The sequence below is a fragment of the Cyprinodon tularosa genome, unplaced genomic scaffold (genome assembly GCF_016077235.1).
Source record: "Cyprinodon tularosa strain WSP-4 unplaced genomic scaffold, ASM1607723v1 ctg288, whole genome shotgun sequence".
In the NCBI taxonomy this organism is placed as follows: domain Eukaryota; kingdom Metazoa; phylum Chordata; class Actinopteri; order Cyprinodontiformes; family Cyprinodontidae; genus Cyprinodon; species Cyprinodon tularosa.
Genome location: NW_024038994.1, coordinates 95,903 through 118,483, shown reverse-complemented (window position 1 = coordinate 118,483; position 22,581 = coordinate 95,903). Strand labels below are relative to the sequence as shown.

The 22,581-nt window shown below is 38.8% G+C and overlaps 1 protein-coding gene across 1 annotated transcript in view; it reads left to right on the top strand.

Annotated features, from left to right (window-relative positions):
• Positions 1-22,581, top strand: part of castor2 (cytosolic arginine sensor for mTORC1 subunit 2) — a 46,847-nt gene that overhangs the window by 21,056 nt on the left and 3,210 nt on the right. Inside the window, exons 2-8 of the mRNA XM_038290768.1 lie at positions 9,312-9,382; positions 11,783-11,976; positions 15,584-15,716; positions 16,334-16,457; positions 17,981-18,091; positions 20,856-20,938; positions 21,919-22,013. Of these exons, the coding sequence (XP_038146696.1) occupies positions 9,312-9,382; positions 11,783-11,976; positions 15,584-15,716; positions 16,334-16,457; positions 17,981-18,091; positions 20,856-20,938; positions 21,919-22,013 (811 nt within the window). The remainder of the gene's footprint in view (positions 1-9,311; positions 9,383-11,782; positions 11,977-15,583; positions 15,717-16,333; positions 16,458-17,980; positions 18,092-20,855; positions 20,939-21,918; positions 22,014-22,581) is intronic.

Genomic DNA, 22,581 nt, shown 5'->3' with positions numbered 1-22,581 from the left:
GTTACTTTTGAAACGTCCAAGATGGTCCAGTGCAAGTGAGATGTTTGTCACAGCAAGAGTTAATACCCTACAAGCTGTTCTACGAAAGTTAATGTATACGTTTATTTGTAGGTTAAATGCATCTGAAAACGATATTATTTTGTCACTCACTGATACCACACGTAGTGCAATCCGATATCAGTCTAAGCTGTGGAGACACTGGTATTCCTGTCTTCTTAAAGATCCTATTTAATCGATAATGGTACTTGTATTGTGTTTTTATCATTAACTATTTTTATTTTATTTTTATGTATGTATTTATTGGACCATGAGTCCGGAATAAAGTCTATCTATCTATCTATCTATCTATCTATCTATCTATCTATCTATCTATCTATCTATCTATCTATCTATCTATCTATCTATCTATCTATCTATCTATCTATCTAGCATATCTAGCATATATATCTAGCTATATTGTATATGTATGTATATATATGCTATATATATATGCTATATATATATGCTATATGTATATATATGCTATATATATATGCTATATATATATGCTATATATATATGCTATATATATATGCTATATATATATGTATATATATATGCTATATATATATGTATATATATATGCTATATATATATGTATATATATATGCTATATATATATGTGTATATATATATGCTATATATATATGTATATATATATGCTATATATATATCTATATATATATGCTATATATATATGCTATATATATGCTATATATATGTATATATATATGCTATATATATATGCTATATATATATGTATATATATATGCTATATATATATGTATATATATATATGTATATATATATGCTATATATATATGTATATATATATGCTATATATATATGTATATATATATGCTATATATATATGTATATATATATGCTATATATATATGTATATATATATGCTATATATATATCTATATATATATGCTATATATATATGTTATATATATGCTATATATATGTATATATATATGCTATATATATATGCTATATATATATGCTATATATATATGTATATATATATGCTATATATATATGTATATATATATGCTATATATATATGTATATATATATGCTATATATATATGTATATATATATAGCATATATATATAGCATGTATATATATATATGTCCTGTTTGGATTAACTGAGTGTGCAACTGAGTGTGCAGCTGTTCAGAGGATCTCCATCTGAAGTTAAGTTATTTTCTCTGTGATATCTCTGTATCTAAGTAACTCTAACTGACTACTTTAAAACATAGCACCTTCTGCTGCACTTTTCTACTGAGCACTTGTCAGTTTCACACGGTTTTATTTCTGATAGCAAGAAGTAGCTAGCCTAGGCTAGCGCTAGCTTAGCATTGCTATGGCTTCTCTCTCTCCCTCCCTTGACTCTTTTCCAACTCTTCCTTCTTCCTCTCCTCTCTCCTGCTCTCTGTGTCAGATGTTCAGTTATTCCTCTGCCTCCTTTAGTGATAATGGGATGTGTAATAAGTGTAGTATTTTTGTAGCTTTGGAGGCGAGGGTGTCAGAGTTAGAATCCAGGCTTCAGGCTGTTGAAGTAGGCCCCCCACGTAGCTGTCCTCCAAAAGTGCCTGAGCAGCCAGGCGATTGGGTAACTGTACGCAGAAAGCGTAGTCGTGGATCTCTGCCCACTGGTCACCACCAACCCGTTCACGTTTCTAACCGGTTTTCCCCACTCAGTGACACACCCACTGAGAAGCCCACTCTGGTGATTGGCAGCTCCATAGTCAGAAACGTGGCATTAGAGACACCAGGGACCATAGTCAAATGTTTGCCGGGGGCCAGAACGGGCGACATCAAATCCTACCTGAAACTACTGGCTAAGGATAAGGTTAAATACAGTAAGATTGTTATTCACGCTGGTGGTAATGACACCCGGTTACGCCGATCGGAGGTCACTAAAATTAGTGTTGCTTCGGTGTGTAAGTTTGCCAAAAAAATGTCGGACTCCGTAATTTTCTCTGGTCCCCTCCCTGATCTGACCAGTGATGACATGTTTAGCCGCATGTCGTCATTCAATCGCTGGTTGTCTAGGTGGTGCCCTGAAAACAACGTGGGCTACATTAATAATTGGCAATCCTTTTGGGGAAAGCCTGGTCTGATTCGGAGAGACGGCATCCATCCCACTTTGGATGGTGGAGCTCTTCTTTCTAGGAATCTGGCCACATTTATTAGTCCTCCAAAACCCTGACCACCCAGGGTGCAGACCAGGAAGCAGAGTTGTAGTTTAACACACATCTCTGCAGCTTCTCTACTGTTACCCACTCTTTACTCCATCCAGACAGTGTCTTGCCCACGACCAAAATCTAATAAATTAGCAAAGATTCCCAAAAGAGTAAATCATGATAATCTAATTAAAATCAAAATAACTCCAATTGGGGAAAAAGTTAAAACAATTAAATGCGGTCTGTTTAACATAAGATCGCTTTCCTCTAAAAGTCTACTAGTTAATGACTTGATTTGTGATAATCACATTGACTTGTTTTGCCTTACAGAAACCTGGCTGCAGCAAGAGGATTATGTGAGCATAAATGAGGCAACTCCTTCAAGCTATTTAAATTTTCACATCCCCAGAAGTTCTGGGCGAGGAGGAGGAGTAGCAACAATCTTCGAGTCTGACTTACTGATTACTCCCAAAACAATTAATTCCTACAACTCTTTTGAACATTTAACCCTTAATTTCCCTGATCCAAATTTCAAGGCAAGAAAACCTCTTCTTTTTGTAACTTTGTATCGTCCACCAGGTCCTTACTCTGAATTTTTAGATGAGTTTTCAGAGTTCCTTTCTGATTTGGTATTAAATACTGACAGGGTCATCATAGTGGGAGATTTTAACATCCATGCTGACATTGAAGGCGATAGCTTAAGAGCAGCCTTTAATGCTATCTTAGACACTATTGGCTTTGTTCAAAATGTGAATAGTCCCACGCATTCTCATCTTCATACTTTGGATCTTGTGCTGACATACGGCATAGAATGTGAAGAAATAACAGTATTTCCTCACAACCCTGTCCTCTCTGACCACTTTCTAATAACCTTCAGGATTACTTTAACAGAGTTCTCCTCCCCCAAAAGAAGGTTCAATTTTAGTAGATCTTTATCAGATAGTGCAGTTATAAATTTTAAAGAATCTGCTTCACTTTCTCTCTGCTCTGTGTCACTGAGCAGTGCTGCAGAGTGCAAAAGCTTAGCTTATTCCCCTTCACAGGTTGATGATTTTGTTGAGGGGGTTGCTAGTTCTCTGCGTATTGCCTTAGACAACGCAGCTCCTTTGAAAATGAAAACCGTTAAAAATAGAAAGCTTGCTCCTTGGTTTAATGCAGAGCTGCGTACTTTGAAGCAAAATGCTAGGAAACTGGAGAGAAAATATCGCTCCACAGGCCTGCGAGAGTCCTTCCTAGTCTGGAAAAATGGTTTACTGTTGTATAAGAGGACCCTTTGTAAAGCAAGAGCAGCATACTTCTCCTCATTAATAGAGGAGAATAAGAATAATCCTAGATTTCTTTTTAATACAGTTGCCAAACTCACCCAGAGCCATAGCTCTGTTGAACCGTCCATTCCACCTGCTCTTAGCAGCAATGATTTTATGGGATTCTTTATAAATAAGATTGATCTTATTAAAAATAAGATCATAAGCACTCCTCTATCCGCGATTGTACCTGAGGTAGTCATGGAATCTGAACCGGGTTTAGACTGCTTTGATCCAGTTGAACTCTCTGAATTAGCAAAATTATTGTCTTCATCTAAGCCTTCAACTTGTATGTTAGATCCAGTTCCAACCAGGTTATTTAAGGAGGTATTCCCTTTGATCTCCTCCTCCATTTTAGATGTGATTAATCTATCTCTGTTACAGGGATATGTACCTAAAGCTTTTAAGATTGCTGTAATTAAACCTCTGCTTAAGAAACCGTCTCTTGACCCAGATGACTTGGTCAATTATAGACCTATATCCAATCTTCCTTTCTTATCCAAAATTCTTGAGAAAGTAGTTGCCAAACAAGTTTGCGATCACTTCCACCATAATGAACTTTTTGAAGAGTTTCAGTCTGGCTTTAGAGCTCATCATAGCACTGAAACAGCTCTGGTGAAAGTCACTAATGATATTCTCATGGCCTCAGATAATGGACTTGTATCTCTGCTCGTCCTGTTGGATCTTAGTGCTGCATTTGATACAGTTGACCATAATATTCTTTTAGAAAGACTTGAATATTTTGTTGGAATTAAAGGAACAGCACTAGACTGGTTTAAATCTTATCTATCTGATCGAATTCAGTTTGTTCATGTTAATGATAGATCTTCAACACGCTCAAAGGTTACCTGTGGAGTACCACAGGGATCAGTGCTAGGACCAATTCTCTTTACTTTATACATGCTCCCAATTGGTAGAATTATTAGACAGCATGGGATTAATTTCCACTGTTATGCTGATGATACCCAGCTATATCTGTCTATAAATCCAGATGAAGCTAACCCATTACATAGATTACAGGCATGTCTTGAAGACATAAAAACCTGGATGACTCTTAATTTTCTGCTTCTGAATGCAGACAAAACAGAAGTTATAGTCTTTGGACCAGAGTCTCTGAAAAAGAAACTGATTAGCCAGTCACTTCATTTGGATGGGATTAAACTGATTTCAGATAATAAAGTAAAAAATCTTGGTGTTATTTTTGATCAGGACCTGTCATTTAAATCCCATATCAAAGAGGTTTCTAGAATTTCCTTCTTTCATCTGAGGAACATTGCAAAAATTAGAAATATCCTGTCCAGGGGTGATGCTGAGAAACTAGTCCATGCATTTGTTACTTCAAGGCTGGACTATTGTAATTCTTTACTATCAGGAAGTCCACAAACTGTAGTTAAAAGCCTTCAGCTGATCCAAAATGCTGCAGCCAGAGTTCTAATGAAAATTAAAAAGAGAGATCATATCTCGCCTATCCTGGCTTCTCTTCATTGGCTTCCTGTTAAATCAAGAATAGAATTTAAAATCCTCCTTCTCACATATAAAGCCTTAAATGGCCAAGCTCCATCTTATATCAGAGATCTGATTGTTCCTTATGTTCCTAACAGAGCACTTCGCTCTCAATCTGCAGGTTTACTAGTGGTTCCTAGAATTTCTAAAAGTAGAATGGGAGGCAGATCTTTTAGTTATCAGGCTCCTCTCCTGTGGAACCAACTAACAGTTTTAGTCCGTGAGGCAGACACCCTGTCTACTTTTAAGGCTAGGCTTAAAACTTTCATTTTTGATAAAGCTTATAGTTAGGGTGGCTCAGGTTATCCTGAGCTATCTCTATAGTTATGCTGCTATAGGCTTAGACTTTTGGAGGACATAGGGACCCCCATTTCATCATTCTGCTTCATTCTCTCTCTGTTCTCCTATTCTGCAGAATCTGTTAGTTCAATCTCTAACCTTCTGCTCTCTCTGCTTTTTCTCAGAGTAGCTTTGCCTCGTCTGTTCCTGTTTGGCTGTGACGTCATCCTGGAAAAAAACATCAGCTGTGCTGCTTCTATCAACACCCTTGTTAATAGATGTTGGAGATCGGCCTGTTTTCCAGTGTGGTCCTGTTTCTCTGACCGTGACTGAGTGGATGTGCTCTCTTCGTCCTCTGGCATGGGAGCTGCCTTGGAGCTCGTCTGCCTGGCTGTGTGTTTCCTGGACGGGGCCGCCTTTTACAGCTGCTTTTTGTATCTCTGCTTCTGTCTCCTTGAACCCCAGTCGGCCTCGGCAGATGGCCGCTCACACTGAGCCTGGTTCTGCTGGAGGTTTCTTCCTGTTAAAAGGGAGTTTTTCCTCTCCACTGTCGCTACAAGCATGCTTAGTGTGGGGGATTGTATTTGAGTCAATGAGTCAATGCAATCAACTGGTTTTCCTTAGATAGAAAACTTTGTATCAATTTGACTGGATGATCTGGTTGAACTGTAAAGTGCCTTGAGATGACATGTGTTGTGAATTTGGCGCTATATAAATAAACTGAATTGAATTGAATTGAATATATATGCTATATATATATGGTATATATATATGCTATATATATATGCTATATATATATATGCTATATATATATGCTATATATATATGTATATATATATGCTATATATATATATGTATATATATATGCTATATGTATATATATATGCTATATATATATGTATATATATATGCTATATATGTATATATATATGCTATATATGTATATATATATGCTATATATGTATATATATATGCTATATATGTATATATATATGCTATATATATATGTATATATATATGCTATATATATATGTATATATATATGCTATATATATATGTATATATATATGCTATATATATATGTATATATATATGCTATATATATATGTATATATATATGCTATATATATATGTATATATATATGCTATATATATATGTATATATATATGCTATATATATATGTATATATATATGCTATATATTGTGATGTTATCGCTTAATAAACTGCATTAAAACTTTTATAATGTCACATTTACTTGATGGAACGGAGTACTTTATCTGCGAATAAGTGGCCTCTGCCGGCAGCGGCCACCATCGGCCTCTCCGATGGCAGGCTCTGCCGGCAGCGGCCAACAACGGCCACTCCGATGGCAGGCTCTGCCGGCAGCGGGCAACAACGGCCACTCCGATGGCCGGCTCTGCCGCAGCCACTGTCACGAATTGAGCCCGGCCCTGCTGCTTGGTCCTGCCACCTTGTACCGTGTCCCGTAAAAGTTCCAGAGACCGTCCGCACGAAGAACAAAATGGTGTAAATTGGCTGAAAACATTGTTCGGTTAGCGTAAACTTAAGAAAAACAGCTTCAGTGCAATTCTTTCCATCTAAAATCGCCGCTGACTTTTCACGTGAAGCAGGAGGACTACAGATTGAGCTGTTTGTACTACAAGTCAGGGTAATCGTGACGTCACATCCGGCCACTGGGACATTCCCTTTCCGTGTAGCCGTCTTTTGTTAATTTGTTTTTGGCTATGTAAATGTGTTTTGCCACTTGCAGTTTTGTCTTTGCACTTGTACAAGTGTTTCTGAACGGTCAATTTTTTTTAGATGTAAATTTGTTTCCCTATAATGTATTTTTTTTCTCTAAAATGAAACTTTCTCTCACCTAAAATCTAACTTATTTAAAATGTGAATTTGTTTCCTTAAATGTAAATGTGTTTTTAAAAATTTAAACTTTTTTTTTCAAAAATAAATTGTTTCATAAAATATAATTGTTTCTTCAAATGTTATTTTGTTTTTTATTTGTTAATGTGTTTTTGAATTGTAAATATGTTTTTAAAAATTTAAACTTTTTTTTTTCAAAAATACATTTGTTTCATAAAATATAATTTTGTTTCTTCAAATGTTATTTTGTTTATTTGTTAATGTAAATTTGTTTGCTAAAATGTAAATTTGTTTTTAAAAATTTAAACTTTTTTTTCAAAAATACATTTGTTTCACAAAATATAATTTTGTTTCTTCAAATGTTATTTTGTTTTTTATTTGATAATGTGTTTTTGAATTGTAAATGTGTTTTGCACTTCTCAGCCACCGTAGTTTAGGGAGGTTTGGCAGTTAACGTTACTAACCAAACCTTTGAAACACATAGCAGCTAGTTAAAAGTACATTACATGCCTGAGTGGTTGTTAGCACTAACGGTTAGCACTGTTTGCTGGCTTTATGAGCTGCAGCTCCTGAACCCATCCATTCGTAAACTGCACATGAGACTCCAAGGACTTGTAGCTTTGGAACTGTTCGCGCACCGTCCGGGGTTAGCCACCTAGAATAGCGAGCCCTGCGTCGGATTGTTTACATTTTTACCATCTTATTAAAACTCACCCGTCCACGTATGATGGCGATTTCCTTCATGTACATCACTTCGACATCTCGTACCCAACCAGATGTGAACTGGTTGTTAGCCTCTAGACCCTTGTACGCTCTCATTTCCTCAAGAGTGTGCAGAGGGTTTTCACTGAACACCAGGTAATGAACTATGTCGCCATGCTCTACATTTGGCCAATCATCTGGATTAGTGCTAAACAAGGCACCATGGAGGGCATAGGGGTCCATATGGTCGATCACGGAACATTTCCTCAGATATGTTCCATGATCTGGTGGCTCTAGCGTGCTGGCGTACTTATCCATTCGCGACATGATATATATGATATACGATAATATGCCACCCAAGATGGCGGACCGGAAGCTGGCCAGTGATGTCACTGAAAACCCCCTATTGACCCAGATTTATGCTGGGTGCTCCAGTTCTCCTTAAGTCGACACTTTCTTGTGTTGTTCTCAAGAACATACCTGTCGAGGAAACGAGTCCGTACTCGCGTTCTTGTCAATTTAGAAACGGCCATGGTCACTAGACGAGCATATATATCCCAGAATCCTTTGCCAGAGCTCTCCTCACAAAGCATCATGGGATTTAGTTTAAGGGTGAGAAAGAACAAAGATGGTGCAAGCGCCAAGCTGAAAGCCAGAGTCACGTGAGCAACGGGGAGAGAAATGTAGTGATCATCTGTCCGGTCGATCGGTTAACTGACTTCACTATTAAGTTCACTATAAAGTCCCCGCTCTATATAGTGATTAAAGGGTTGGACGGACGCTCAGACACAGTCTGTTTCTATTTACTCTTCAGCTTTGTTGTCATTTAATAAATCCCAAATAGCTGAAATGTTAAAATGTCACCAAAACAGTTTTAGCAGAGATATAACTTCTGACAGGAATAGTTGAATCGTATTTATTTTATCACAGCTGTTTATGATCTGACAATAAACTACTCACTGGTTAAATATATCATTTAGAAAAAGGAAAAACTGTCAATGAGGCTAAAGTCCAGTTATCCAATCATCAGGTAAGTTTTATCAGTAGTTTGTTGGAGAACATAGAAGTTTAAAGAAGTAGAAACCTCACTGTCGATGAATAAACCAAAATACAGGATAAAATCTGAATCATTTTACCGTAATATTTCTCAGTGTTTCTGGATCGCTGACATTCTTCTAACAGCTCCCCCCAACCCCCCCGCCGCTTCATACTGCTGGGGGGGTCCATATTGGATGCAGAACTGTTCGTTTTTTCAAACCTGCTTAAAATTATTAATTTTGTATATTTTTTTGCTGAATAGTTCTATATAATTTTTACAAATATCTAAAGGAGGAGGATTTTCTAAAGTTCCTTTTATCCAATATTTACGGTTTTGTCTTTTCTGTCTTTTCTGTTCCCGTCCTCCAGATGCAAGTTCTTCAGTTTGACAGAGACTCCAGAGGACTACACAATCATTGTGGACGAGGAAGGGTTTAAAGGTGAGCCCCTCGCCGTGGATCGCTGTGGCAACCACAGATTGGGCTGCGGGGAAGGATCACATCGTGTTTTCTCTGATTGCACCCAGCCCCGCCGCGGCTTCAGCTGCCACTGTTTGAGCACACTTTGTGGTTATAGATGGGAGGCCAATCGGCCGCTTGCCGTTCTTTGTGGTTGGCTGAGTGAATGAATCCATGTCATTACACTGCCTTTTCCACCGTGACCCTCCGTGGTTACTCTGGAGACCACATGCTGTGTGTTGCATAACTGCTGCAGGTATTTTACACTGATCGGTGCCTCAGAGTCTGCCTGTGTGTTTTGTTGGACTAAGAAAAGGGGTTGAAACACAAGCAAGCAGTGTCAGATGACATCAGGTAAACGGGACGCACGTTTCTGACCCCAACATGGAGAGAATGAGGCCTGTTGGTCCTGGGTGGAACTATGAAGGAGGCGTTAGATTCTAAGCCGCTTTAATGATTATCTACTTGATTTCTGGAAGACATCTGCTGTTATTCTGAAACTTCCCCCAACTTGTAGTAATATGAGATCTTCTATCATGCAGAAGATGAATAAAGGCATTAGGGCTGGCCTAATCAGTTAGCTAACTAATCAGAATATGGCAACTTCCCCCCAAACTGGTAATCAGCTGCTCAAATACCAGAAAACCAGCTTGTTTTGTCCTTTTTATAAATTCGTAGGGAAGTCATATTTAAATGTCAAATCATTCTGACTTAAAACATGTACGGCTGGAAGCCTTCTACACCAAACCAAGCTTCTGCCGCCCTGGCGTCCTCTTCCACAACATCTTCGTCCCCGCTTTCCTCCTCTAAATAAAAAATGGATGACGGAGGAGACTCATCCACGACCTCCGACACTAAACTCTCCTCCTCTGTTTTATGTGTTGCCTTCTCAGTGGCAAATAAACACCTTGAGCAAAAATGAAATAAAAAAACTTGAGTTCTAAAAGCCAAAAATACTGGCAGCATTCAGGTTAGACATTGTGGAGATCAGAGCACTCAGACAAATACTGCAAAGGAACAAAACCGACTCACTGGTTCAGATATCTGGATGACATTTAGGTCAATATCCAAACCCAGGAAGGCGAGACATTCGCAAACCTCATCAACTGGACAGAAACGTCAAATTCACAGGAGGGGATGCCAAAAATAAAATGTTGCCTTTTCTGTCCTCCATGGTCTGTGATCTGGAAATCTTAATGCCTACTGGAAACATACAGATTCAGCCCTATATTTGTGTTTTGCTCTGGAACACAAGCTTTCTGTTATCAGAACTCTGAGTTACCAGGCTGACAATATTCCTTCAGTTGCAGAGGAGAAACAAGAAGATCACAAACATGTCAGGAAATCCCTTGAAGCGTGTGGTTATCCTAACTGGGCATTTATGTCGGCCAGAAAAATGCAGCAAAACAACAGAGAGGAGAAATTGGAGACATACAAAAATATTTGCTAAAAAACTCGAATGAATTTTATCGAAACATGACAAAGCAATAAATTTCACCCCTGAAAGCTCGAACTGTTTCGTCCCAAAGACAGAAAACATAAACTAAAGCTGCGTGGCGTTGTTTACGGGCGCCGCTGTTGGTACCACATCTGCTCGGGTCCTGCTTCATACCAGTGATGTTGCCCTACATGATTGGCTGAAGGTTGCCACATGATGTAGAACATTGTGGTTGCCCAGACAACGATAACATCACGCAGCATCAGTGCCGAGTCGGTAGCATCTGTAGCATTAGCGTGTCTATTGACCGATGAAGTTTAACCTGATTCATAACAAAGCTGAAAAAATTCTGTTTCTGGTGAACAAAGAACGCACAAGTCTGCTCTGATGCATGCTCGATAAAGAGGGCGGGGCGAGAACAACATCCGGGGATTTGATGCGTTCTCGATCTGGCGTTCTTGAGAATTGGAACGGTACTCGGGCTGAGGCTGATGACGTGTCACGAGTACACGAGCACACGAGAACGCTCAAGAACGCATATTGAGAAACGGCCTATATGTACGAGTAGAGTTGCCATATGTGGACGTCATAAGAAGGGGCGGGGCCCCGAGCAGTTCTGGTACCTACCGGCACCTACCCAGTGTTGAACAACTGGGCTTGGACTGGAGATTGCTTAGATTTCTACAACTTATAGAACTCATTTCTGAAAACGTAAATGTTTTTTTATATGAAAATGGGTTTTATATAAAACCCACATTTCTGAAGGAAAGCTAATCCCAACTGAACGCAAACTTCTGACTTCAACTGGATCTGCAGAGGACATAAAAATGCAGTATTTAGTAAATTTGGAAACCAGGAATCTAATTTTATTTAATAAGCTTCTGCCAGTCATTGGATTCTCTTTGAAACAGTGAACATCTCTGCTGTCTGTCCTTTTTCCTCAGAGCTGCCGCAGTCAAATCTCATCAGTGTTGCTGATGCCACATGGCTGGCCCTCAATGTGGTGTCAGGCGGCGGTAGCGCTTCCAGCTCACAACCCATCGGAGTCACCAAAATCGCTAAATCAGTCATCGCTCCACTAGCCGACCACAACATCTCTGTTTTCATGCTGTCAACGTATCAGACTGACTTCATCCTGGTAAGTTTCCGGACCCACTTAGGGGCCTTCTGAATGATTTTGCAGGGCCTCTGCTTTAAGAGATTTTCTTCACGAAGTCAGAATCCCTGTAGGTCTGGTCCTGTGGTTTCTGAAGGAGCTGTTTCACTCTGAACATGGCAGCCAGTGTTTGCTTAATAATTGATAAAATAAGTAAGTTGAGGAAAAGTTTCAGGGTTGTGGAAAGAAGGTAGAATCCATAAGTTTCATCAGAGAGGTACTGTATGTCAATAAGCTCGGGTCAACCATCCAAGGTGTTTACATTGTACCGTAGAGGCTAGAACGGTGCAGGAATGGACAGGATTGGATTGAGATGAAGGATTTTAAGCCTTTTGTTCTCCTCTTGACTGGTAAAGTAACGCTGCTTTCAATTCACTGTGGCCTTTAAAGGAAAAGTCCGGTCAGCAGGAATAATCAGTGGATCATTATTTATACCTAAAACTAATACGTTCGTGGTGAATTTACCGTTAATCAGTAAAAAAATAAGTCAAGGAGCGGCCATTTTTGCCCAAATATAGTAACCCCTCCCTCCTGCCATCTTCCATCAGTGACGTCACGGTGCGGTAAGCCTAGCGCCATTCTCCCCGCTTTACAAGCAAAATCAATGGGAACTACTAGACACATCTGCAATCAACAACAATTATTGAAGATTTCCAGAGGACTTCACCATTGAAATTCACCAGAGCTATAGTGAAACTGACAATGCCCACGTGCATGGCAGCTGGATGCTGGAATACATCGGGTAAAAGTGGAAAAAAAGAGTTATTCCACCTTTCTGATTCCTGATCCTCCACGGACGGGTTGGTCGTTGGATCGCCAACTTGAAGAGGGAGGATTTGCCATCGAACTTCTGGCCAGAGAAAAAACCCGTAATATGTAGCCAACATTTGGAAGAAGAATGTTTTCTAGATGACTTGGATAATAGCGCGTTGTGACAAACACCAGATACAGCACTGGGACTTGATCAACAGCCCATACCGCACCGTGACGTCACTAACCAGTAGGTGGCAGTAGTGTTCTTTGACAAACATGGATGCCTCCAGTAAAGCACATTCACATGAAAATTTGTCTTAAATAAAAACACTTATCATTTATTGAAGAGGATGTAATAATTTAAGAAGTTTGAATTTTGAATACCGGACTTTTCCTTAACATATCTTCATCAAAGTCGTCTGTTTCAGATGTGGGCATCTGTTGAAATACCAAACACTGTTTCAAATATATTGAATGAGCACATCACGATGGTCCAGCACTTACTTGGAAGTCCTCATATATTGTCTTTTTTTTGCACATAGATGAATTTGCTAATCTAGTGTCCACTGTCAAATGAAGGCCTTGTTTTTTTGTTTTTTGTTTTTTAAACACAGAAAATACACATGTGGATAAAAATGTTGGTGCTCCTGCTTTAATGAAAGTAATAGCCACAATGGTTGCAGAAATAATTTGTTCCAGTTAGTCACAGCCAGAGAAACAGGACTACACTGAAAAACAGGCTGATCTCCAACATCCAGAAACAAAGGTGTTGATGGCAGCAGCACAGCTGATATTTCTCTCCAGGATGGAGTCACAGCCAAACAGGAACAGACCAGATGAAGCTACTATGAGAAAAAGCAGAGAGAGCAGAACGTTAGAGATTGAACTAACAGATTCTGCAGAGTGGGAGAATAGAGATAGAATGAAGCAGAATGATGAAAAAGGGGTCCCTATGTCCTCCAGCAGTCTAAGCCTATAGCAGCAGAACTATAGAGATAGATCAGGATAACCTGAGCCACTCTAACTAGAAGCTTTATCAAAAAGGAAAGTTTTAAGCCTAGCCTTAAAAGTAGACAGGGTGTCTGCCTCACGGACTAAAACTGGTAGTTGGTTCCACAGGAGAGGAGCCTGAGAACTAAAAGATCTGCCTCCCATTCTACTTTAAACAAAGAAATGCTTTATCATAAAATACTATAATAGTTCCTAAATTAAGGAGCGTGATTGGTTCATGTTAAAGACTCTGCAAATAAACATTACTAAAAAAATGATTCAGGTACTGACCTGAAACAATTTGGAAAAATAACATAAAAAAAACCTGAAGAACATGTGAAGCGTTTCACATTTGCCCTGCAGACGCTCCTTCACTAGGTAGGATAAAGAAGATGGTTGTTTAGAGTAATGCTACCGTGCATATATACAGAAAGTTTAGCAGCAGATAAAAATGCAGTAAAGAAAAGCTCCCTAACAACGAGGAACTGAATTCCTGACAAATCAAGTTTTAATGATGTTCTGCTTTGATAAGCGTCTTTATAGCAGGTGAGGTTTAATCATCTATGAAACCTGCTGTAATGCTAACCCAGCTCTAAGTAATCAGTTTGCATGTGGTTAAGCTAAGATTTAGCAGAAATTGTTTTTATCTAACCATCCATCTTGGGTATAACACAACAGGTCGGTGTCGCATCACACATGCCGGCCCAGAGCTCACAGCTGATCGGCTTTGTAGCCTGCTGTAACTGATGCATTATTTGTCTGTTATGCAACCACTGGCAGCACAGTTGTTTATAAGCATAGAGCCTGACATGAAAAAGGCAATAACAGTGGATGTAATGTTCTGGTTCCAGCTGACTGTCTGATTTTTAAATTAGAAGGAAATCCAGGCCTCTTAGGCCAGATGGAGTCTTACTGCTTCACTCTTGTGGAAAAACAAGGTCTGGTGACCTGCTCCTTTTTTTTTTTTAATTTTTTTTTTTATACAGGATAAAATAAAGGCTCTGTGCATGTTCATAATCTGTTACATAAAGAGGATCAGCAGCTCAGCTTCTTGGAAGCGGCACCAAACTCAGACCTGCTTCCTGTCTCCACATGGGCTGTTTTACACTGAAAGAAGCAAACATTTTCTGCACTGGTCGCCTCATTGACGCTTCATTGTCTCATAATGTTTTATTTTACATTTTTATCCCATTTTTTTGTGGAAAACAAAATAAATAGAAATCTGCATTAGCTGTTAAATTTCTTTGTGTTGCATTTATCAGTAAATTAAATCCCAAACTGCGAGATAATGGATTGTCATCTCCAATTTTTGGAAGGAAACAAAAATTTGAACTTGATGCCTCATTATTCTATTATTTTAAATGCAAAATAGTTTTATGAAAGGTTTTTATACTGTGTGTGACAGGCTGCATGCTGGTTGAAACTATACATGTCATTTGATGAAGCTTACAAATTAACTCGGCGTATCAGCAGGATTTGTTTTTATTCACTGACAGGAAACTGATGGGTAAATGCTTAATTATATTACAAAAATATTGATCTTTTCACAGTTTAAAAAGGATAGCGAAACATACATGTATAATATATAATAATAAAAATATAATAAAAATAATCTGTAAGTCCAGGCCATTAGTCCGTATTCGGTATTGGCCCAAATTTCCATATCTGTGCATCTCAGGGAAATCCTGTCCCTAAATTAGCTTCACGCTAATAAAATTCTTCTGCTTCATTTCCTGCAAAACAAAACAAAAACAACAAAGAAACTTTAAATGTTTCGAGGAAAAACAACAACAAAAGCTTTCTGCGACATCTCCTCTGAATGCTTCTGCTAATATATCTGTTTCAGGTCCGAGAGCGAGACCTGCCACTGGTCATGCACACTCTGTCTTCCGAGTTCACGCTGTTCCGGGTGGTCAACGGAGAAACGGTCGCCGCACACAATCTGGGAGTTACCAACGGATTCGTGAAACCAAAACTTGGTGGGTGTTTCTACAAACCTGCCTTAACTGATTTTCAAACTAACGGACGAACGTCAAACCCTCGGATTATATTCTAGCTGTGAAGGTTTTTTTTCGGTTGCATGTAATTGTGGTCAGTGGCAGAAATACAGCAGCACTGCAGTTCTGTGGATCCTGATAAAACGGTCTCTTAATAATGACAGATCGTTAGAGGTGTAGATCGTAACACGGTCTTAAATCGTCATATCGCCCACCCCTAGTGCACTGCAAAAAAATAAAATCTAAATAAGTCATTTTTTCTTAAAATGAGTGCATTTTTTCTTGAATTAAGGATTAAAGTGAGACACTTTGCCAATGGAAAAAGACAATTTACACTTTAAACAAGAAAAAACAATTGCATTGTCTTATTTCAAGTGCATAATATCTAGATAGGGTATTTTAAGAGTAAAAATACTAATTCCATTGGCAAATCATCTTATTTACCTGCTGAAATTAAGGCTAAATACACTTAATTTAAGACATTTTTACTCATTTTGAGGTGGTTTTTGCAGGGTGACAGCGGCTTTAGGGTCCAGCTTGCAGGACCTCATTGGGTGTAGGTTGATATTTACTTTTACATATTTTCTGTAATCTCTCAGTGCCCCGCCCCATCATCCACCCTCTGTCCAGCCCCAGCAACATGTTCTGTGTGACCAGCCTGGATCCAGACACGCTGCCCTCTGTAGCCACGCTGCTCATGGACGTCATGTTCTACTCCGGAGGGTAAGATGCTTCTCTTAAAACCTGTTTTCTGTGACAAACCCGTCGGATGGTGGATGAGGCTCCATTTAAGTTTTATAAAGTCTGAGGCTGATCAGGTTTGGTTTTCTGAATTAGGGAGAGATTTCTCTGCATCATGGTTGAGATCTGGAGCTCAGTCCGAACAGGAAGTTAAACTCCTGCAGCAAAAAACAAATCTTTGCTTTATTTCTTTCTAAATTAATTAATATTTTTCTGCATAAATCCTTTTAGAAATATCTAATAAGAGTTTAAATGAAATAAAGCAGGATATTTTTATGGGAGAAAATAAAAAAACAACCTGTTGTTGTAATGAATTAACGATTTCCTGATTCAAATGTGTTCTATAGCACTGAAGCATGAGGCAGCTAATATTTACTTTCTACCAAAAAAAGATATATAAACTGTGTATATATATATATATATATATATATAAGTATAAAAATCTAAATCGGACTCCAACATTAGAATAGACTTTATTTCAAAAGACAAAATCCCATTTTAAAAAGGAATCCAGAACCAGAATGGCTCTGATCATATTGAGGTGTTTGACTCAGTTAGGTGGTTAAAACCTACAAAGTACTCATGTCTTGCTGTTCTTGAAATTAAGAACAGAAATGCTCAAGTTGTGGTTTTCTGCAAATATTTCTGGCTTCAGTCAGATAATCTTCACCATTCAATTTAATTTTTTCAACTCAGTTTATTTCTATAGCACCAATTCACATCATGTCATCTAAAGGCACTTTCCAGTTCACCAGATCATCCAGTCAGATTGATTCCAAGTTTTCTATCTAAGGAAAACCAGCTGATTGCATCGACTCATTGACTCCTCAGCAATCCCTCACACTAAGCATGCTTGTAGCGACAGTGGAGAGGAAAAACTCCCTTTGAACAGGAAGAAACCTCCAGCAGAACCAGGCTCAGTGTGAGCGGCCATCTGCTGAGGCCCACTGGGGTTCAAGGAGACAGAAGCAGACATAGAAAAAGAAGCATAGATACAAAAAGCAACTGTAAAAGGCGGCCCCGTCCAGGAAACACACACCCAGGCAGACGAGCTCCGAGCCAGCTCCCATGCCAGAGAAAGAAGAGAGAGTACTTTTAGAAGTTTTAATTCTGAATATTACTAGACTTTTCCTTTAAAACTTGCTGTTTGCATCGCTCATGCAAGCTTATTTTCCAAAAGATGATTTGCAATGTTTCCACCATGTCAGACTCGTCACCGGTAAGTGAAAATGGGGTCGAGCACGAATGAAGGCCTTAACGTCAACATATCACCAAAATGATTGACAGTTAGGAGGACCGCTTATTTTGATGATCCACCCAGAAAAAGATCATCCTCCACTATACCTTTAAATTCCAACATTTAATAGTTACACATGTGGCTTTTTTTGTGCTGAGCTGAATCATATTTTCATTCAGGTTTGTAATCTGAGATCAAACTAGATGACACTGGCCTGGATGTGACCATTAGAGGAACCAGTCCCTGAGGGTTTCTGTTTCTTATCCAGGTCTAAAGAGGTCTCAGCGTCCGGCGAGGACTCCAGTCACATCCGCTTCTTCTCCTTCTCCCTGATTGAGGGCTACATCTCGCTGGTGATGGACGAACAGACGGCTAAGAGGTTAGCATAAACCAAACCTATTATAATGCTTCTCCAAAAGAAGCCCACGCCTGTTTTCTCAACATGTTGTTTTCCTTCCCTGCTCTGCCAAAGGGGTCGTTACGTTTATGTCGGGGGAATAAATTCATGATTGTTATTTGAGGGGGTGATTAGTTTGTTGCTAAGCAATAACAAACCTCTAGGGTGGACGTGGTGTTCTTAAATCACAGTGGGTGTCATTCTGACTCATTCCTTCTCCACTGAGTCCCCCTTTTTTCCTCTCCATCTACACCCTCATTAAGCTCCGAGCTCATGAAGACATTTACCTCGTCCCTAACAGCCTAATCAAAGCCAGACCATTCAGAAATAGAGGGACACGTGTTTAATGTCATAAAGGAAATCATAATGACTTAAAAAATATGGGGGAAGCTGAAGATTTCTAAAAGTTTCTGCAGCATGTAGGTTAGAACTGTGCCCATGTTTTATTTCCCCCTCCTTTAACATGTCTTAAAGGAATGGGGGTGCTATTTGTTTTACAGTTGCTTTTCCTATTTTACCTGCTGCTGCTGCTCATCTATGTCCTTTTTAATCACTGGACATCTTTTTTTTTTCTTTTTTTACCTTCTTATAACTAAGTAAACAGAACAGGAAAAAGAAAACTCAATGATTTTGAGCACAAAGATATCTAATTTAAAGTTTTAGTTGATTATAGTATTTCTGAAAGATTATCTTTATGTTTTAAATCATCAGATTTTAATATCAGGAGAAAAAAAATTAAATGATGTAATTTCAAATGGGAGAATTTGAATAAGGCAGCTGCTTTTGTCTAGCCTCGTGAGACCATCCTGATCTCGCGAGCTTTCAAGGTTTCACTCGCAGATCAGTCTGGAGACTCTCCGTTAAAGAAAATTTGGTGCCGTTCACCAAACGAACGTCCAATCAGCGTTGGCTTTGAGGCGGGTTGAGGTGTGACGCAACGAGAAGCGCGACAGTTCAGTCTAAAGAACATGGCGGCTTCAGCCGATGAAACTAGCGTTAGCGTGGCTATCGAGCAAGTTTTATCGGAATTACAGAGTATTTCTTCACTGAAAGAAGAGCAAAACACTGCTCTGGAGGCTTTTCTCAGAGGAAAAGATGTTTTTGCTCTTCTCCCGACTGGTTTCGGCAAGAGTTTGATCTATCAATTGGCTCCTCTTCGTCGTCGCTCTGTTAGTACGTCATATGCTTCGTTGATCTGATTGGTTTATTTGGCCCGTCTATCACCAACATAGGCCAATCAGCTAACCAGTATTTTCGCCCCTTCCCAAAATTACTTCTACGGAAGGTTTCCAGATGGATATGCGGAGCAAATCCATCTGGCGGAGTCAGGTTAGCTTTTGTCCACTTTTCTTACAATAAACCCAGTCCTCCACACATATCTAATCTAGATCAGTCAGGTTTCTGGGCTTTCGCTTAGAAACCTGGAGTTTCAGCCACTGTTGTTTTGACAGCCATCTTAGATTTCGTCTCCGTCTTCAGGACAAAAACTATTAATAGTCTCAGTCGTATTTTAGTCATTACGATATGTGATAGTTTTAGTCGGTTTTAGTGAGTTTTATGTTGCAAAAAAAGTTAACCTGTACAAATAGCAGATCTAGTTCAACACATCATATTGGTCAAAATAGCAGACAAGCTAACAAAATGTCCAATAAAGGAATGGAAGCAAACACCTCCTGATCTACTATGTATTCATTGCTCTAAAAAAGCAAAGCACAAAAAACATTCAAAGTCAAAGTTGATTTAAATTCAGTGTTTTGATATAAAATAAATGCAGAGAGAACCTAATTGGCAATCAGACCTAAATGTAATGAAATATGAAAAACTAAAATGTTGAAATATTTAAAGGAAACAGAGAAAAATGTTTAAATGACATTACAAGAAAAAATTTACATTATATTTAAATAGTTAGAAACGAGAGAAATATTCAAAGATCTATGTACCTTTTCATCGGGCTCTTTATCCAAAGACAAACAGAATGCAATGAAATGTTTGTTTTGGATATAATTTAGGGATTCCTTGTGGTAGGAATTAAAGAATGTTTAGTATCGCCTCTTTTGAACTGGAAGAAGTAAAATCTTTATAGTAAAGGGTTTTTTTTACGCTTGGCAGAGGATGATCAGCCACATAGTTTAAGTAGCGATGGTGGAAGAGCCGTAGTGCTGAGAGCGAACCATCAGAGTGCAGCGTGAAGCGCAGACTCTCAGCTCAGCGCGCAAAGACGCATTTCTGCACAAGCACAGCTGGGAGATCAGTTTGTCAGAGTTGAACTAGACCAGTACTAGACCAGTCCGGATTATTTTCTCAGACTCTGCCGCTGCTGCCTTGATCAATCTGTGCTCCTGCAGCCTGTGCAACGCTGCGCTGCAGGTGGGCGGCATGATCGAACAGGACGCAGCTGCACAGGTGATACTGCTTAGCAGATCGCCCACTAATCCACCCACTAATTTTCATTTAGTCTCGTCTCGATGATTAAAACTGAAAACTTTGACTAGCCATGTTTTCGTCATAAAAGATCCATGTTTATCTTGTCAGTTTTGTTATTGTCATTTTAAACAAAGGAGCGTGAACGAAATGATTTCGTCATTAAAAACAACACTGGTTTCAGCTCCCTCCAAAGATTCTCTATTGGGTTTAGGTTTGGAGACTGAAAGAAGCATATCAGGGTTCTGGCGTGGCAAAGCCAGAGGGACACACCTGAATGACTGGACTGTAGTTCTAATCTCATCTGTTATTTCTTCTCTTCAAGGTTTCCAAACAATGTGCTTTTCACCAGTGCCTCTGGTGAGCTCTGGAAAATGGTTCGGATTGGAGGACAACCTTTAGGCTTCGGTAAGACCTCCCTTTAAGGTTTTTTATTTTTTTGAAACAGTGCCGCTGTTCTGTCAGATGAGCATACCCCGTCAGACCAGCATACCCATAGTCAGAGATGGGAAGTAACGAAGTACAAATACTTATGGCGACTTTTTACTTCTACTCCTTACATTTTTACACAAATATCTGTACTTTCTACTCCTTACATTCTAAAAAATTGGCTCGTTACTTTAGTTTTGAATCATTTCAATGGAGTTACCGTTATTATTTTTCACGTCATCAATACCAAATTCAATCTAATTGGATGGGAATCTACGTTGCATTTGACGCACCACTACAAGATGAATCGACAGATTCGGCGGTATTCATTGGTGGCAAATCATTGCAGCTTGGTGGCGGTGGCGTTAGCATAGTAGCATGGACGACGAGATGATTGAAAATGAACACAACGGAGATCTAGTCCTATTGGCAGACATCCATTTAAAATGTAGGCAACGGCATGAAAAAAGTGGTTTCTACTTTTACTTTTATACTTTAAGTAAATTTACAAGCCTGTACTTTGTTACTTTTACTGGAGTAAAGAAGTTTAATCAGTACTTCCACTTTTACCAGAGGATTTTTTTAACACAAGTATCTGTACTTTTACTCAAGTACGGAAAGTGAGTACTTTTGCCATCTCTGCCCATAGTCAAAAGGCATTAGCAAGACATCATATTTTATTTTATCCCTTTAGTTTTGTACCAAAAATACACTTTAAACTACCTGTAATAAAATAAACAAAAACACCAAAAAAGTAAGTAATGAAATAGTTTTTTTGTACACGACTAAAGGGAAACACGCCCGTTGATGTAGTTTTAGTTTATTTTTTGTACAAAACTAAAGGGATAAACGGGTATTGACTATGGGTATGTTGGTCTGACAGGGTATGCTCATCTGACAGAACGGCGGGTTCTTTTCAGGAGAATAACGACGGCCCGGTTTCTTGCTTTGTTTTGTAGATGAATGTGGGATCGTGGCTCAAATATCAGAACCTCTGGCAACAGCTGACATTCCAGCTTACTACATTAGTACCTTCAAGTTCGACCACGCCCTGGTAAGGAAACCCAGAGGGGACAGTTGGGTTTATCAAAGCAAGGTGTAGTAGTTGGTTTCTGATATGCAGTAGATGTTGGGGGTAATTCTATATTCAGACCGCCAGCGCTGGTTGTTGATGGTTGTTAACATTAAAGGGGAACGCCGTTTTTTTTTTTTTTTTTTTTTTTCCATTGGTCCCTTGATTTTCCGTTATTCCATCATGTTCTACTCACCCATATGAGTTTAATGTCATTTGGAGCCGTTCTGAAGATATTCCGTTAGGTTATATCCAGTAACGTCTTCCTATGGGCAACGACTTACACACTCATACACACTCCACTTTGTTTTAAAAATATATAAATATAGAAAATATAACAGCGGATGTCTGGGGGACAGTGATTGGCCTAATAGTTCTGAATGCTGGCGTACCATAAAGAATAAATGATGAACAGTTTAGTTTGTGCCTTCAAATCGTTGCCCATAGGAAAATGTTACTGGATATAATCTAACGGAATATCTTCAGAACGGCTCCAAATGACACTAAACTCATATGGGTGAGTAGAACATGATGGAATAATGTAAAATCA